This window comes from Acartia tonsa, chromosome 8 (genome assembly GCF_053477335.1).
Source record: "Acartia tonsa isolate MP-2025a chromosome 8, ASM5347733v1, whole genome shotgun sequence".
Taxonomy (NCBI): Eukaryota; Metazoa; Arthropoda; class Copepoda; order Calanoida; family Acartiidae; genus Acartia; species Acartia tonsa.
This window is the reverse complement of record NC_137267.1, coordinates 52569953-52587478: the sequence shown is the minus strand read 5'-3', so window position 1 is coordinate 52587478 and position 17526 is coordinate 52569953. Positions and strand designations below refer to the sequence as shown.

General features: G+C 36.2%; 1 protein-coding gene across 1 annotated transcript in view; it reads right to left on the bottom strand.

The window, feature by feature from the left end:
* Positions 1-17526, bottom strand: part of LOC145326679 (protein-lysine N-methyltransferase SMYD4-like) — a 46461-nt gene that overhangs the window by 16544 nt on the left and 12391 nt on the right. The window contains exons 7-18 of the mRNA XM_080170045.1: positions 17263-17316; positions 16866-16945; positions 16324-16399; positions 7571-7631; positions 7115-7219; positions 6605-6715; positions 2898-2965; positions 2344-2424; positions 1929-2052; positions 1258-1361; positions 922-1053; positions 733-815 (exon numbers count right to left, since the gene is read on the bottom strand). Coding sequence (XP_080026171.1) covers positions 733-815; positions 922-1053; positions 1258-1361; positions 1929-2052; positions 2344-2424; positions 2898-2965; positions 6605-6715; positions 7115-7219; positions 7571-7631; positions 16324-16399; positions 16866-16945; positions 17263-17316 — 1079 coding nt within the window. The remainder of the gene's footprint in view (positions 1-732; positions 816-921; positions 1054-1257; positions 1362-1928; positions 2053-2343; positions 2425-2897; positions 2966-6604; positions 6716-7114; positions 7220-7570; positions 7632-16323; positions 16400-16865; positions 16946-17262; positions 17317-17526) is intronic.

The following is a 17526-nucleotide window of genomic DNA, read 5'->3' as shown; positions in this document are numbered from 1 at the left end:
CACCATGTTTTTTAGGTATTTTAATTGATTTTGAAAACTTTTATGAAGCTAATTATTTTAATAAAATGGATACTTGATAATACATATGCGAATACTCGTGTTATATAGATTGTAAATTAATCCATATTAGCATTAATTTAAACATAACATATAAGATATAGTAAATGTGCTTTTGACTTTTTTTAATTTTTACATTTGACAACATGGACAATTAAAGACACCCCGAACTCAACAAAACGTTTGATAGAATTTTAACGAAAAATGGTGGACATTTTTTTACTTTTCTTCAACTTGAAGTGGTGAAACATAAATTTTCTCGTCAATATATTAATTATTAATAGTGACCTATTATATTCTGAAAGAAAATACTCAGGATCAATGCTGGAAGGTACTTAGAATCACGTGCTCTTGTTCGTGGATAGTCCTCAAACAAACAATAAAATCGAAGTTAAGGCCCCGGACTAACAAACCTGGTATTAATCTCAAGATTTTTAACATTTTAAAAAAATACTATGCTGTACATGATTTGTCAGTGTAGATGAAAACTGGTTATAATCCAGCGGATATTATTGGGTTTCATAGTCATACTGGAAAGTATACTTACTTATATTGAGTCAACAACATTTCTTGTCTTTCAGCAAAGGGATGTCTACGGTAGTTAGGACCATAAAACCGGTTCTAATCCAGCGGATATTATTGGGTTTCAAAGTCATATTGGAAAAGTATATTTACCTAAACTTGTATTGAGTTAACAACATTTCTTGTCTTTCAGCATAGGGATGTCTGCGGTAGTGGGGACCATAACAATTATAAACCTAAAGAAAAAAAAATTATAGGTATGATATTTGAAACTCACCAAACTAGAATTGTTGGCGTTATCCTCTTAGAAATTTATTTTTCAATTTTTTTTCAATTTTGTACCTCCTCTCCATTCTTGATGCTTCTAGTAGCCCGGACTAAAAGTCTATTTCCATTGAATTGGTTGATTATATTAGGTACACAGCAGTGGTTTATCATACTAGCACTGGAATATATAGCTGTAGCTAGCCTCACCTAAATAATTAAATACTGCACATTCACAATTATTTTGATTTGAGAATACAAACCTTTTGATTGGACGACCTTTATCTAAAGGTCTTTTATGATGTAAGGTATATCAAGCATATCATTCCTTTTTCTAAATTTTTTTCAGCAAATAGCAGCACTAATCATAAACATTATTGTTCTTGTTACTTAACAATAAATAAAGTTTTTTACCTGTTGAACAATTCCATTGTCACTTTCTTTGAGCTCTGTAACAGCATGAGCATTACCGACCAGTTGACACAGGTGACGCAGAATCAGGCCACCAATATAGTTCACTGAAAATTAATGAAAACTTAATGATCTACAATTCACTGCATATGTATATTATGTATTTGTTGAAAATGCCACACCTTAAATATCAAAATTAAAAACAAATAAATCATAACTATACTAGAGTTTTAAAATGTCAAATATTGCCTTTACTTACACCCCTACATCCCTCGCATTTAGGAGGCAGAAAAATAACCTAAAACCAACCAAAGATTTAAATCTAAAAATAAAATAGCCCAAAACCTATAAGTGATTTTTGTAGAGAATCCATAAAAAAAGAGATATCTATCATTTGATAAGTTTTCAAAATCTGAATATACAGACAAAAAAAAACCTTCCTACTTAATTTCAGGGATTCACAAAACTTTTAATTTAAATTCTCCAAAACACAAAATATTGTACAAACTTTGGTGTTCAACCAATCCTATTCTAGGTTATCAGTAGGTATGATCCTACAGATCCAGATCACTAAGATAACTTTGAAAGGCTCCTGCTTTGGCTGTAATTTTCTACTAAGAGGCTTCATTTGCTCGACTAGGCACATTGAGTGAAACTACAATAAACTACCTTACCTAAATCATCATCAATTTCTTCTTCGCTAAGTGGTCCTCTGTTAGGAAAAAGGAACTTTGTCCGTTTTGCCAGGTACATGGCTAGCAAGGCTGCAGTCACTGTATACTGGAATATCTCATCCTCCTGAAGAAGGCATAAAGACAGGTATCTTAAGGGATAAGACAATGGCCGATAAATTGATGTACATCCACATTGTTGCTACTTAAAATTAGCCCTTCTGTAGATTACAATTAGTGGTTGAAACTTGTGGACATTCAACCTAATGTACTAGCTAATAAAAATTTTATAATAAGTCCCCAAAGTTACTAAGCCAAAGAATATTCAATTCATTTTAAAATAAGGTGATTGAAGGTTCTGCGCTCGCTAAGCACTTTAAGGGAAAAAACGGCATATCTTAAAAAAAAAATAATTTACCTTCATTTTATCAGCATGATGCATGAGACTGTAAACCCTGCTGTAATGGTCATCATTGCTGTATCCATAAGTCCCGGCCTTTTTCATATAAAAGAACCCAATAAATAACAAAACAATGATGACATCATCCATAAATAGCAAAACACCAAATAAATTAGATGGAGTTACCAACAAATTGAATTAAAAAGGCATATGTTTATTTACCATAAATTAAGAATAATTCTAAAGGGAAATAATGTGTTTTAGACATTTTTATAGCATATCTTTTCGTAGCATTAAATATATTATATACTTGAAGCTCATTGTAATAGCCGTCAATCTTGAATAGGTGTTGAGAAAATAACAGTAGTGCTTTGGGTTAAAGGACGCATAAAGTTATTTAAAAATGTTTTTTAATGATAGCAATTTTCAAAGTGTAAATAATGTTTTTATTATTTGAATACCACATGCCTTATTTCCTGGCATTAGCCTCGGATAGTCTTTAAGAACAAGTTACACCACAAGATCTTATTTTAGTGTATCTCAAAATATCTGTCGATTTGGGCTTTTTCCTTAATGCGAGGACGCAACTTGATGAGCTGTTCTATTCCAGTAACCAATACTGTTCTGACCGCAAGGTGACCTAGACATAACATTTAATGATGCATTGCAAAACATTGTTATATAATAACTCCTAAAGTAGGATTGGGCCGGATACTTTTTTGGCCGGATACCGGATATCCTATGGAATAAAAAATGGGACTAATAACTGATGTCATTGTTCCAATGTCCATGCTCTTTGCCGAAATTGACGACAATTTTTTTCCTGTTAAAATACATCCCCATATATTTCATACCTATCCAATGCACATTGGGGCAAATTAACCAAAAAGGGGATTTAATTATTTAGTACCCTTAAAATTCATCTCGCTTTTATGTTTTTTTCTGTCATTTGAAAGGAACATGGAGATAAAGGTCATTTTATGAAGGTAGATAGAAAATTACCCGATTAACCCCTCCCGAAAATGGCCCCCCCTTACCCTATCCATCTATCTATCCATCAATCTATCCATCTATCTATCCATATATCTATCCATCTGTCTATCCATCTGTCTATCCATCTATCTATCCATCTATCTATCCATCTATCTATCCATCTATCTATCCATCTATCTATCCATCTATCTATTCATCTATCTATCCATATATCTATCCATCTGTCTATCCATCTATCTATCCATCTATCTATCTATCTATCTATCCATCTATCTATTCATCTATCTATCCATCTATCTATCCATCTATCTATCCATCTATCCATCCATCTATCCATCCATCTATCTATCAATCTATCTATCCATCTATCTATCCATCTATCAATCCATCTATCTATCCATCTATCTATCCATCTATCTATCCATCTCTCTATCAATCTCTCTATCCATCTATATATCGATCCATCTATCTATCCATCAACTATTCATCTCTTTATCCATCAACTATCAATTTATCCATCCATCAATCTATCCCTCTATCTATCCATCCATCTATCCATCTGTCTATCCATTTACTTATCCATCTATCTATCCATATATCTATTCATCTACCTATCCATCTATCTATCCATATATCTATTCATCTATCTATCCATCTATCTATCCATCTATCTATCTATCTATCAATCCATCTATCTATCCATCTACCTATCCATCTATCTATCCATCAACTATCTTGAATTTCGTGTTTAAAATGTCTAATTAGGGGTTTGGTTATCAGAGCAATATGAGAATTTTTTAGTAGCGCAGCTACCCTATCACTAGCTTTTTGGGCCCATTAAAGTGTAACTAGGTTATTTGTAGTCCGATTTTAGTGTTCAACGTGTCAAATTTGGGGTCATGGAATTCATTTCAGTAGGAGGGGAGGGGATGGTGTAAATGGGGGTGGATGGGGATCCTTATTTTAGCAAGCTACAAGTTTCACTTTATTTTTATGTTTAATAAATCCATTATAAATGTGGGCATGATTAACATAAATTTTTATTAACTAATATCTATATTTATAATGATATTATGATTCTTGTTTACTGTTTATATGTATACTAGCGGCTTCGCCCCTAGCCTCTATGGGATTTGCCCCTAGAGGTAATTAAACTAGGATGACAACATCCATGAAAGAAGCGCAGCTCTGAAATGGAAGGACAAACGAACATTAACACTTGTGAAGTGTCAGAACTGAATATTAATGCATGTCTATACAAAATTATAATTAAAACTGATTAAATACATGTTACTGTTTAAGGACATACTGACGTTTTTAGGACTTGATTATAGAGATGCTTCGCTTATAACAATAGACGTTATTGAAATAGGAATCAGTATTCAAAAAATCAGATGAATAGGATATTTTTAACATTCAAAACCATTATTTGTTGTCAAAAAAGTAAAAATCAGCTTGTTATAAATGGATGTACGGACTTTCTGGTAACGATTATAGAGTTGCTGTGCTTTCTAAGTCGTACCTAACTGTTGTAGAAATCAGCATGAAAAGTTTGAGATCGATAGGACAATTCTAGCCTGTTTAAGTTAAGTAAAAGAGCTAACTGTACCAGACGTACGGACGGACCAACCCTAATTTTAGAAATATGTAAAAATTGAGGGGGATTTTTATTTTTGAAAAAGATCTTTAAAAAAACCACAGGACCAGTAGATATATTCCCTGAAGAGTAGAATTCAATCAGTTTAGTGGTTAGCGAGATCTTAAGGGATGGGCGGACAGACAAACAGACATCAAGCTACTTTGTATTATATATTAACACCTAGGGATCTAAGGAACAAAACAATAACCGATTAATATGTACATCCCCAATATTGATACATATTTAATAAATACATATTTAATAAATTATATTACAAAATTATTTGTCTGTAGATGACAATTAGTGGTTGAAAAGTTTTGATACTCATCTTAATGAATCAACCAATAAAAAATCAATTAAATTTCCTGAAGTTCTTATGGTAATAAATATAAAAACGTTATTATAAAACTTTGAAGTTTGGGGACTAGTGTAATTAACAGTCCCCTCCATTTCTAAATAAAACTGCTGACTTTAAACATGAATACCCTGTAACTACATAATTTAAAAACAAAGCATTACCAATAGACAGACAAATAGACTACTTGCTAATTCCAATTTAGAATGATTATAAGAACGTTATTTGCATATTAACTTTACCTTTCCGCAGTGAGGTAGGGGACATTGGGCTGTTTATAACACTAGTCCCCAAAGTTTTACAGTTGTGTGTTCAAACGTTTTAACTACTAACTTTAATCTACACAAGGGGTAATTTTGTGTATTATCATTGAGGATGTACAACAATTTATTGACCTTTGTCTTATCCCTTAAGATCCCTGATATTTGTAATAATCTATAGAAACGATTATTTAGTTACATTAAAACATCAAACATAAAGAGGTTTAGATTTAGGTTTAGCCCCCCCCCCCTCTCCTCACTATCATTTAGTGCAATAGAACTTGAAAATATTTATTATTAACTTTCATTCTAAGTCAGAATAAATATTTCCCAATATGTCTATGTTTTTGTGTCTTTATTTAATTGAATTATATCTTAAGTTTTGACTTTAAAAGCGCATTTAAACGCTTTTTCTTACTAACTTTTCTAGCACCCACCCTCAGAAAACGCACTAAAAACCCTTACGGGGGCGCGGGGGGGTAAATGAAACCAGTACAGGCGATTATAATATGTCTTTGGGCAATCAAATATCGTATTTTTAGCCGGTGGCAACCTGTGAAAACATGTTTCCTCTTACTGTCTTCTTAAATGTTGATTAAAAAACAAACAAATAAAAACTAAAATCTTGACTTCAACTAGAATTATTTAGGACTAATTTCTTCAATTTGTGTTTTTTTCTTTTATACTGTCAAAATATATGTAATGCATGACTCATCAGAAGTTATTTTGTCTAACTACGTTAATTCTAAGAGATTTTATAATACTTTTAAAATTGTTGGTGAAACACAAAAAGTATGCCTTTTTCTGTAAGAAAATTTTTGCATTTCTTGACTTCCATGCATTAGAATGCTTACTTAAAAAGCGTATTTTTACGATTCCTTTGAAATCTGATGTACATTGGGTATGATAATACTCATAGAATGTTTAAAACTTGATTTGGGGGTGGTGAATTGTTGCCCCTTGTTGCCCCTATGTGCAATGTATAGACAACATTAATCAAGATAACACAAAATAGGTTTACATTTTACTTACCAATGCCTACAGAATGGAGCAGGTCTAGCTGGCCGCACTCGTGTTGGTGTACAGGTACAGCTGCCTGCAGACATTCCACGCTGCAGTACCGCGGCTGCGTGCACTTCCTGCCGGGAAGTTCATACAGTTAAAAGCTAGTCTGATGAGATGTAGGAATCCTTATATTAATAACAAGATTTGTCTGTGTGTGTGTCTGTCTGTACCAAAGGATCTCGCTAACCGCTGAACCGATATAGTTCTGCTTTACAGTGAACCTTTTACTAGGAAAAGGCAAGGTTCATAAATACTTTTTTGTGGTGGGGGCGGGGGGCTAGACATATTTTATTTTTTTGACCAAAACTGTCTAAAAATACCCCTTGTTTTTTACCTAATACCATATTTTGATTTAAAGATAAGGGCACCATTTAAGATATATTTATAATTTTTTTAGTCAAATCACAAGATTAAATCTAGAGTCTATTGAGTCTTGAAACAGTGAATAAAATACATTTTTAACTGTAATGTTCCTGCAGGGCATGAGTGCTGTGTACTTGCGGAAACAATGATGACAGTGTGTACTGTACTGGTCAGGTAGCAGAACGCCAGAATATGGCAGCTCACTGAATAATATCTCACCTGGGTTTTTAATTAATGTAATACTTAGGTGAAAATTATGACATAATGCAATTTATTAACAATGTGGAGCACAAAATCCCCCCAATTTATTTTTATATTAAATTGAAAATAATGGTGGATTAGTTTTTCGTTTATTACTTTAGGATAGGTTATATTCAGTACAAAGTAGCCCCACAGGGTTATGGCACCGCAAGAATGGGCTGTAAATACCCCCCCCCCCAAAAAAAAGCTTGGACGCCCCTGCTATCTATGTACTATGGGTTAAAGTACAAGAAAAACATAGTCATCTATTAGCTATTAAAAGTTCGGACCTCAATTGATTTAATGTCTGAACAATTACATTAACCCTGCCTTCATCAATATTATTATCAGTCACCACAAAGCGGCCTCGAACTTTGTCATTTGATTCCTTTGTTATGGCGTCATTATCATTAAAAATGTAGATATTTTTGGATTAAAAGAAAAAATCAGGGATCTAAAGGGATAAGACAATGACTGATGTACATTGTATAATACATCCCCAATTATAATACTCAAAACTTCCTATTGTACTATATGTACATTATAAATCTTCTTATTTTAGATGACCAGAGGCACACCCATGAGAAGCAAAGCAAGCCTAAATAAATTGTTTCATTCCTGAGCATACCCCCCCTAAAATTTTTCCCAATTACTGAAAGTCTTGTACTTTCAGATAACACAAAATGACAGAATCTTAAAGCTCAGGATTGGAACAGTTTTTTTTCACATCTTTTTCCTACACTTTTGTATCTATTTAAGAACACAATGAGTAGATAGTTGTGAAGCTACCTTACAAGGGCTTTAAGACAGTCGGATGAATTATCTGATTATTGAGGTGAGACATTATCAGGAAATAATTATCCCTGACAGTGAAAAAAAAACTGACCTATGGTAGAGAACATACTACCTATAGTTAGTTATAAAGTCTTTTAGGAACCCTTGAAAGACACCTGTAACTGGATGTTGACATTTAACAGCATTAGGTTATAGTAAATATTATAGTTTGTTTACAAGCATTACCTCAGGAGTTTGGAATCGGATCAAGATTCTAAATTTGCTGTACACAGCTATAATCAAATGAGGGAGGTCTGGACTACTAAACAGTCAGAACCATCTCAACAAGCATGCACAGACACCCGTGCTCGCAAGCGATCTGTTAACAAACAACTAGAGTTTAGCAGATGTAAGTTAAGACGAGGAGTTCCTGTAAATAAAAACTCCCGACCCCTCAGACGGACATTGTCTGAATCTGAAGTTTTTGCAGGTGAACCAAGCCAGCTAACTGATTATATTCTTCATAATTGTGAAGAAACTGAATCTGGACCAGTAACTAGGTCCAGAAAGCGTACTTTACACCCACCATTGGACTTCTCTAGAGTAAAACTAAAGAGAAGTGTATCACTAGGCAGTGTTAGAACCAATGACACTAATCTGGCTAATATTGATGGCCAGGAACTAGTACCAGAACAACCATTAAGTGCTAGTACACCATTTGGATCACAGCTCCAGTTTGAGGCTGATAATCCTGATCATCTATCTGATACTGATGATAGGGAGGATCTAGATTGGGATCCATTTTCCCCCAACCTTACTTACAGTAATGTACCATCTATTGTTGACTCTGTTTTTGAGGACGCATTAGACTTAACTGAAAGAGGTCAAGACGACGACCTTCCTGGAAGCCTACCCAGAGCTTCCACTAGTACCCATAATATTTCTGTTGGATCCTTGAGTGATATTTCTACAATGGCTTCAAGGGATCCCAGAGAACTAATGCTTGAATGTGATGATGCACTCACTTTAGATGAATATTGTGAAGTTTTCATTGCAGACCTTCAAAGTCAGACCCCTGACTTTCTTAATAGTCAGATTAAAGATATTGACCTGGCTATAAAAAGGGTTGGATCTAACCTGAATTTTTTCAGAAGATTTCCAAATCCTGAATTTACACCTGATGATGTAGATAAAGGAAAGGCGCTTGTAAAACGCCTTATGGATAAAAGCCTTGCTATTCAAGCTCATTTGAGCAAACCTGCTAACTTAGAAAAAATCTCTGAGGAGTTAGCTGTTGGAATCGAACAAATTGAAATTCCAAAATCTGCAGAAGATCAACAATCTGCAGGTAATAGCAACGACAATGGTCAGATTGGAAATAATCAAGGCATAGGTTCAGTATCTGCCTTGTCACCAACTGTCCCAAGTCATCCACCTTTGGCTCTCAGATCCACAGACAGCCAAACCAATCATTTGACTCTAGCAATTAAAAAGGCTAGAGTCCATCAAAGACAAGATCCTATTCTAGTAGAAATAGCAGATCTTGGAGATTCTCTTGCTGAGTTAATGGCAGTTGATTGCAATCAATTTGGCAAATTTAACAAAGTTCACAACAGGTTTAAAGAACTTCTTGATAAGAGCCTAAGAGCTTTGAAAAAAGCTCGTGACCTGTGTGATGATGCTATGGCATGTGAGTTAGCAAAGGATGCTCATAATCTTAATGAAGCATCCACTCAACTTGAAAGTTTAATTTATGAATGTGAGGGTCATGTTGACAACCAAAAGGAAAGACATGGATTCTCGCACGGTAATATGCCTTCAAAGGATAAGATGGCTACCTTACCATTACCCAATTTTACTGGGGGAAAGGATGATGCTCTTAACTTCTATACTTTCAAAGAGAAGTTCGAAGCATATGTAGACTCACTTCCTTCCCTTGCTAACTGTGAGATTTTGTCAATCCTTAAAGAGAAATGTCTTCAAGGAGTTGCAGCTAAAATGGTTTCTTCTGAGAAGACAACTGTTGCTGTAATGGACAAACTTGCAAGCTTTTATGGCAGTAAAGACCTTATTCTTGCCAGAAAGAAAAAGCAAATTCTTGAACTAGGGCGCTGTCCAACCTCAGGTTGGGAGCAACAATTAAATTGGTTGGTTGAGGTGCGATCCCAGCTTGGATCAATCCAAGATTTTGCTATAGAATTTAAAGCTGAGAGTCTGTTGTATGGTAAAATTGATCTTGCCAATGCTGTATCAGGACTATTGATAAAAAAGCATTTTGAAGAGATCACCAGAACTTTCAGATCCCAAGTAAGTATGGGACTCTCAGATGGTGAGTTGTGCTATAATGCTTTGATGCGGTATTTCGATGAAGAAATTCATCAGCTATCATATTGGCTTGCACACAGCGAAAGTAGATCTGTGCTGCAGTCAGCCCAACCCCAAATCCAATCTAATAATGGAATTAGGGGGGCCAGGAACCCACCTAAGGCCCAAGGTGCTACATATGTTTCTACAGAAACATCTGCACCATCAAATAGTACTCAAATATTAAATATGGGTACCCCAACCCCAGCCCTATTATACACAGGGGCTGGCAAAAAACCAACTCCCATGAAATGCAACTTATGTCATGGGAGACATACTCACATGTACAATTGTGAGCAATACATTCAAGCTCCTATTAAGGATAGGAAAAAGCTTAATGTATCAACTAAGAGCTGCTACAGGTGCTTGCGACTGGATGCACAGGTAGAGTTTACTTCAATTGAAGAATGGTGGAGCAACCACAAGAATGATTGCAGAACCAACTATACCTGTAAAGTTGGGAAATGTCAGTATTCTGTCCATAGAATGCAAAAACATATTCTTGTGTGCGCTACTCATGGTGATGCTAATGCTGAGAGGATGAATGAGTTCAAAAATTCACTTCCAGTTGGTCAAATACCCAACACCTCTCAAATAAATTATCTTAATGGACCTACTCTAACTGATAATGAAACAGTTAATGCATTAGTTCCATCTGAAGATGGTACTATTCCAGATGTTGGAACACCTGCCATATTTATGTGCCAGAAAATAAAGGCACTAGATGGCTCCCACATATTTGTCTTCTTTGACAGTGGCTGTGGTGCAGCAGCTATATCTACACACACTGCCTCCAAAGTAGGCAGCACAGTGTTTCGCCCTGGCCCTACATCTATGAATGTAGCAGGGGGTAATACCATAATGTTACCACATGGTAGTGATAAATTCTACCTGCCTATGACAGAATCCCAGGTCAAGGCCACAATCATTGCTACCAAGATGGATCGCCTTACTGCACCATTTCCTGTCTGGGAATTGCAAGAGGCCTATCAAGATCTTGTCCGCCACTACAAGGGCAATGAAATCTTACCTACAGTACCCAGCAATATAGGGGGCTGTGAGGTTGATATCATATTAGGTATCAAATATAATACCTATTATCCATACTTGGTATGCACACTACCCTGTGGGTTATCACTCTATCATAGTCCATTTGATGGAGTTGATGGCCATGCAGGTGTTCTTGGAGGACCCCATCACTCTTGGGCAAAAGCCAAGGAAACTGTGTCCTTTATAGGTACAGCCTTGTTCTTTACCAATGAACTTAAGGCTTACAGATATATTAACAACTCATTGCTTGAATCCGGAAAGTCTTGGATTGCTGCTAATGAGGATGAGTCTTGGGAAAATATAGACTCAAATGAGTTGGTTTACAGCAATGAAGAACCTGTAAAACTCAACAAGGATTATGACCTTCAAGATCTCAATGCCAAGAAAAAGCTCAAACGTTACCTTGAAATTGAGCTGCTTGGTACAGAGGCCTCATACAGGTGTATATCTTGTAGAGGATGTGTGGATTGCAAGCATGGAGACAAGCTTGAAGCCACCAGCCTTAAAGAAGAGTCAGAAGATGCTCTTATACAGTCAAAGACCCATTATGACATTGAAAGGAAGAAAATAACTGCTTCCCTTCCATTCACCTCAGATCCTACAAAGGATTTAGCCCCGAACAGGCATATTGCTCTGAAAATCCTGAAAGGGCAAATGAAAAAGCTAGCTAAAGACCCAGAAGCTAAAGCTCAAGTCATAGCCAGCCATGAAAAACTTGCTAGTCGTGGATACAGTTGCAATGTTACAGATTTACCTCCAGAGCACCAGAAACTATTGGTGGATCTGCCAGGTGAATATTACCTCCCTTGGCGATTTGTTGCCAAAGAGGGCTCTCTATCAACTCCCATTAGGGTGGTTTTTGATGCATCATCCCGAACAGCAACTGGAAAATCTTTGAATGATGTCCTTGCTAAGGGATCAAATAAGTTGGAAAAGATTCTAGATCTCAACTTAAACTTTAGATCTGGCCCATATGCTTTCTGTAGTGATATTCAGATGGCCTACAACCAGATTGCGCTGAACCCAGAACATTACAGGTGGCAGCGATACCTCTGGTATAAGGACCTTGATCCAGATGGTCCTATTGAAGAGAGGGTTATTTTGACAGCCATATATGGTGTCACTTCATCTGGAAACCAGACCTATGAAGGTATCCAGAAACTTGCAGATCATGTGATCAAGAATCACCCTCAACATGCTAAGGGTGCAATCACATTAAAGAACAAAACATATGTGGATGATACAAATGATACTGCTTCATCAAATGAAGAACTTGATGAGATTATTGGTGGTCAGGTCTTCACTCTTAAAGTGGGTGGAATGGCTGCTAAATCATACACTAGAACTGGAGTTCCTCCAGATGAAAGTGTTTCCAAGGATGGAGAAACAGTATCCTTTCTTGGCTATCGATGGAATCCTGTCAAGGATTGCCTTATGTTAGATGCCAAAGAACTCTATTTTGGCAAAATCAAAAGAGGCAAGCGCCCATTGCCAGTCCAAGGCAATCTTAAAGATGCACTTGCATTGACTTTTACTAAGAGAACCCTTCTTAGTAAAATGGGTGGCAACTTTGACTCGATTGGGTTAATTACACCCTGTTCAGCTAAATTTAAATATGATTTTCATGCAATACTCCATGAAGGTAAAGGTTGGGATGATTTGTTACCAGAGAAGTATCTAGATGTTTGGGTTGACAACATTAACATGATGGTCCAAGTCACTGATATCAAGTTTCCAAGAGCAGTCATGCCCAAAGATGCCTTAGAACCCATAGACCTCTTTGTTAGCATGGACGCTAGTCAGCATCTTGCTATAGTTTGTGTTCATGCCAGAACTGAAAATAAGCATGGACAGGTATGTGTCAGGTTAGTTGCTGGCAAGTCTAAAATTGTCAGTGGCTCCACTATACCTAGAGCTGAGCTAAAAGCTGCTGTAGCTGGTGTTACCCTGGCTGACACCGTTATCAAAAATTTAAAAGGCAAAGTGCGAAAAGTCACTTATGTTACAGACTCCTCTGTTGTTCTGTCCTGGATCAGTCAGGACACTAGACCAATGTCACTTGGCATCAGAAGCTCTGTTATAGAAATCAGACGTTTTTCTGAAGTAGAACAATGGAGACACATACCATCAGCAGAAAACATTGCTGATTTAGGCTCCAGGATGAATGCATCTGTGAAAGACATCGATGAACATTCAGAATGGCAGAATGGTAAGAGATGGATGTACTTAAAGTATGAGGACATGCCACTCAAGAGAATATCTCAGATAAACTTGGATAAGGAAGCTGAAGTTGCTGTCAGCAAAGAGATATCAGTGAACTATACTGATCCCTTACCAGGTAAGTCTCAAATTGAGGAAAGGAAGGTATACAGTAAGTATCTGTACCTACCTACAGCCTTACCATGGCGCAAGGCTGTTAGAGTCATTGCAATCTGCAACAGATTTTGCAAATATGATTTTAAATCCAGGCTTAAAGCTGACCAGCGAGTTACTCGTAGTAGCAAGACCAAAGCTGCTGAAAAAGCCATGTCACTTGCTCTCACATTTACACATGATGAGTTAGCAGAAGCAGAAGATTACTTCTTTAAGAAAGCAACAAAAGAAGTATATCGCTTTAGCAATCCCAGGGAGTACAAAAATAATTCCTTAGTTAAGAAAGGGATATTGCTGTATTCTGGAAGAATTTTGGAAGGACAAGCTATCAATGATGTTGAAAAGATCATGTCTGACATAAGACCACTTAGTTTTGTCAGACCAATCATTGATAGATATTCACCTGTGGCATACAGTATCATGTTATATGCTCACAATGAACTTGTTCACCACAGAAACACAAATGCCACATTGAATGAGTCTCGGAATATTGCCTTTATATTAGGAGGCAGAGACTTGGCAAAGGAAGTAAGAGCAGCTTGTGTGCATTGCCGCAGGTACAAAGCTTGCCTTCTTGAAGCTGAAATGGCACCAGTCCATGAAAATCGACTGACCATAGCACCACCATTTTACTTTACACAGGTGGATCTTATGGGCCCATTTACAGCAATCTGTGAACACAATCACAGATCATCAGTCAAAATATGGGGCATGGTAGCTAGAGATCCATCATCTGGCGCTATAGCTGCCCATGTAATGACTAAATATAGTACTGAAGCCTTTCTACAAGCCTTCATGCGATTGACACATCGCTATGGAGTACCTGCTAAAGTTTTTTCTGACCCAGGATCCCAGTTGGTCAAAGCAGGCAAAGATACTAAGTTGTCTTATGCTGACATCACTCGTACCCTTAATGGTAAATTTGATGTCACTTTTGACCATGCAGTAAGTCCTACTGCTACCCCAAACTTTCAAGGTTGTGTTGAAAGAAACATTAAAGAGATTAAAAATATTTTTCACCAAACCTATAGTGGTTTAAAATTGGATGTTGTTTCATATGAAACAGCATTTAGTTATTGTGCAAATGAGCTCAACAACATACCTCTATGCCTTTCATCTAAAACAGATGATTTAGGACATGTTGACCTGATAAGTCCTAACAGACTTATAATGGGGCGCAACAACCGTAGAGCCCCTACTGGGCCAGCATCACTAGCCCAACCAGGTAGACTGTTAAAACAGATCCAGTTAATGACAGAATCCTGGTGGAAAGTCTGGCGAACTGAACATATAATGAATTATGTTCCTAGACCTTCCAGGTTGAACAGAACAACAGTTCAACCAGAAGAAGGTGATATTGTAATCTTTAAGAAAGATCAGGAAGAACTAAGTTCTGATCATATTTGGCGTATTGGACGTGTAACTGAATGTATAGTGTCTAAAGACAACATTATTCGCACTGTCCGCATCCAGTATAGAACAGACTGGAAAAATAAGTTTCGTGAAACCACTAGAGGAACTAGGAGTATCGCCAAACTATTTGCTGAAGATGAGATCCCTTTCATTGATCAGCTAAATGAGAGTAGCCTTCATGCTAACGCTCTCTATTTCATCTATCTGAAGACCAATCAGAAAGTTCATGATTTTAGGCACAATGAAACCTACCCATTCATTCTACCCTTACCATGGGAAGAAGACTAATTATGATTGTATGATTCATGTACATAACCTTTAAAACATAAAAACAAAACTAAAAATATCAAAATACTAAAAAAAACAAATATTTAACATTGTATTATTATATGTTTATTAATTGTGATAAAATATTATAAAATAAAAATTTAAAAACATATTTATTATTATTTGTTATATTTCAGCTTGCAATCATGGGAGTACCTACAGGTCATTTCTCCCGCCCCCCCAGTGTACTATATGTACATTATAAATCTTCTTATTTTAGATGACCAGAGGCACACCCATGAGAAGCAAAGCAAGCCTAAATAAATTGTTTCATTCCTGAGCATACCCCCCCTAAAATTTTTCCCAATTACTGAAAGTCTTGTACTTTCAGATAACACAAAATGACAGAATCTTAAAGCTCAGGATTGGAACAGTTTTTTTTCACATCTTTTTCCTACACTTTTGTATCTATTTAAGAACACAATGAGTAGATAGTTGTGAAGCTACCTTACAAGGGCTTTAAGACAGTCGGATGAATTATCTGATTATTGAGGTGAGACATTATCAGGAAATAATTATCCCTGACACCTATAAATTACAATTAGTGTAGTATCTTTTGAACACAACTTAATGAACCCACCAATCAAATTCAATAAAAGTCCCCAAAGTTGTTGAGCCAACGAGTAAGAAGTCTGTCTTTTAAAACTTTGCGGACTAGTGTAATAAACAACACAATGTCCCCTCTCGAGATTCCTACTAAAAATGACTTTAGAATTAGATAGATGTGTTTTTTTCACTTTTCCATCTAATACTTTACACTTAATATTTAATAATAATTCCTTGAGAATAAGCTTTGGATTTGCTTCTGGCAGGCTCTGGTTCTCAAACTCAGGACTTACACATTCTTTGGATTCAGTTCTAAAAATTATTTAGTCAGCAAAGAAATCCATAAGATAATCCTTATAATAAAGTAACAGGATGTCTATCTGCTAACCGCTGAACTAAATAAATTGGGTTATAGAATTCAACTCCCCCCCTCCTCCTCAAGTGCCCTTAGAGGCTTTGGATTAGCTTCTGGCAGGCTCTGGTTTTCAAACTAAGGACTTACACATTCTTTTGATTCAGTCCTTAACAATTGGTTTTGTCAGCAAATAAATTATAAGGATAAGACAAAGGACGATAAACTGATATACAATATACATTTCAACCATAAGGATTGATGATAAACCAAATTACCCCCCTAAAGAATAGGTCGTTAAGTTTGGACACCACAAGTTTAATCAAATTTGATTTCAATCGAAGTACCCAAAGTTTTGCAGCCAACTACTAGGATAGGGTGGATAAAAATGTTGAGTCCCATTGTAATTTATTTCAATGGTTCTACCTGGGACTTTTATCCTCTTTACTGAGAAGTGTTGATAACTCTTGTCTCATCGCATCCAAATCACGGTTCACTGACAGAGCCTTAAAAATATCCTATCAATTAAGAAGTACGGTTTATTGACTGAAGCTAAAGATCTCGGAAGCTTCATACATGTCATGGGGTAGTTTAAGGCTATTTTGCTGAACTTCCACGCCTTTCCCTAAAAGATGGCGGAAAAGCAACTAGTCCTATTATCTATGGTATGGTTTTTGTCTGTAGCTTACGATTTCTAAAAATACTGAACCGATAAAATTATTCATTTTATAGGAGCTTCACATAGGTCCCAAAATATTTTAAGACTATTTACTTTTTAGATTTCAGCCTTGAGATGGTCTTAGGCTATAAATAATATTTTTACCTTATCCTCTTTTAGTTTAGCAGCAGCTATAGTTTCTTCACATTTATCCAACACCTAGAAAATTAAAATATTAATTTTCAGATATTATTAAGAGTAATAGGATGTCTGTTTGTCTCTTTGTGTGTCTGTGTGTTTGTACCGAAGGATCTCGCTAACCGCTGAACCGATCGGGTTCTCCTTAACAGGGTAGTTTCTCATAGGTCCCGGGAAGGTTTATAACTATTTTGGGAGAGGGTACCACCACCCTTCCAAGAGAAATCACAA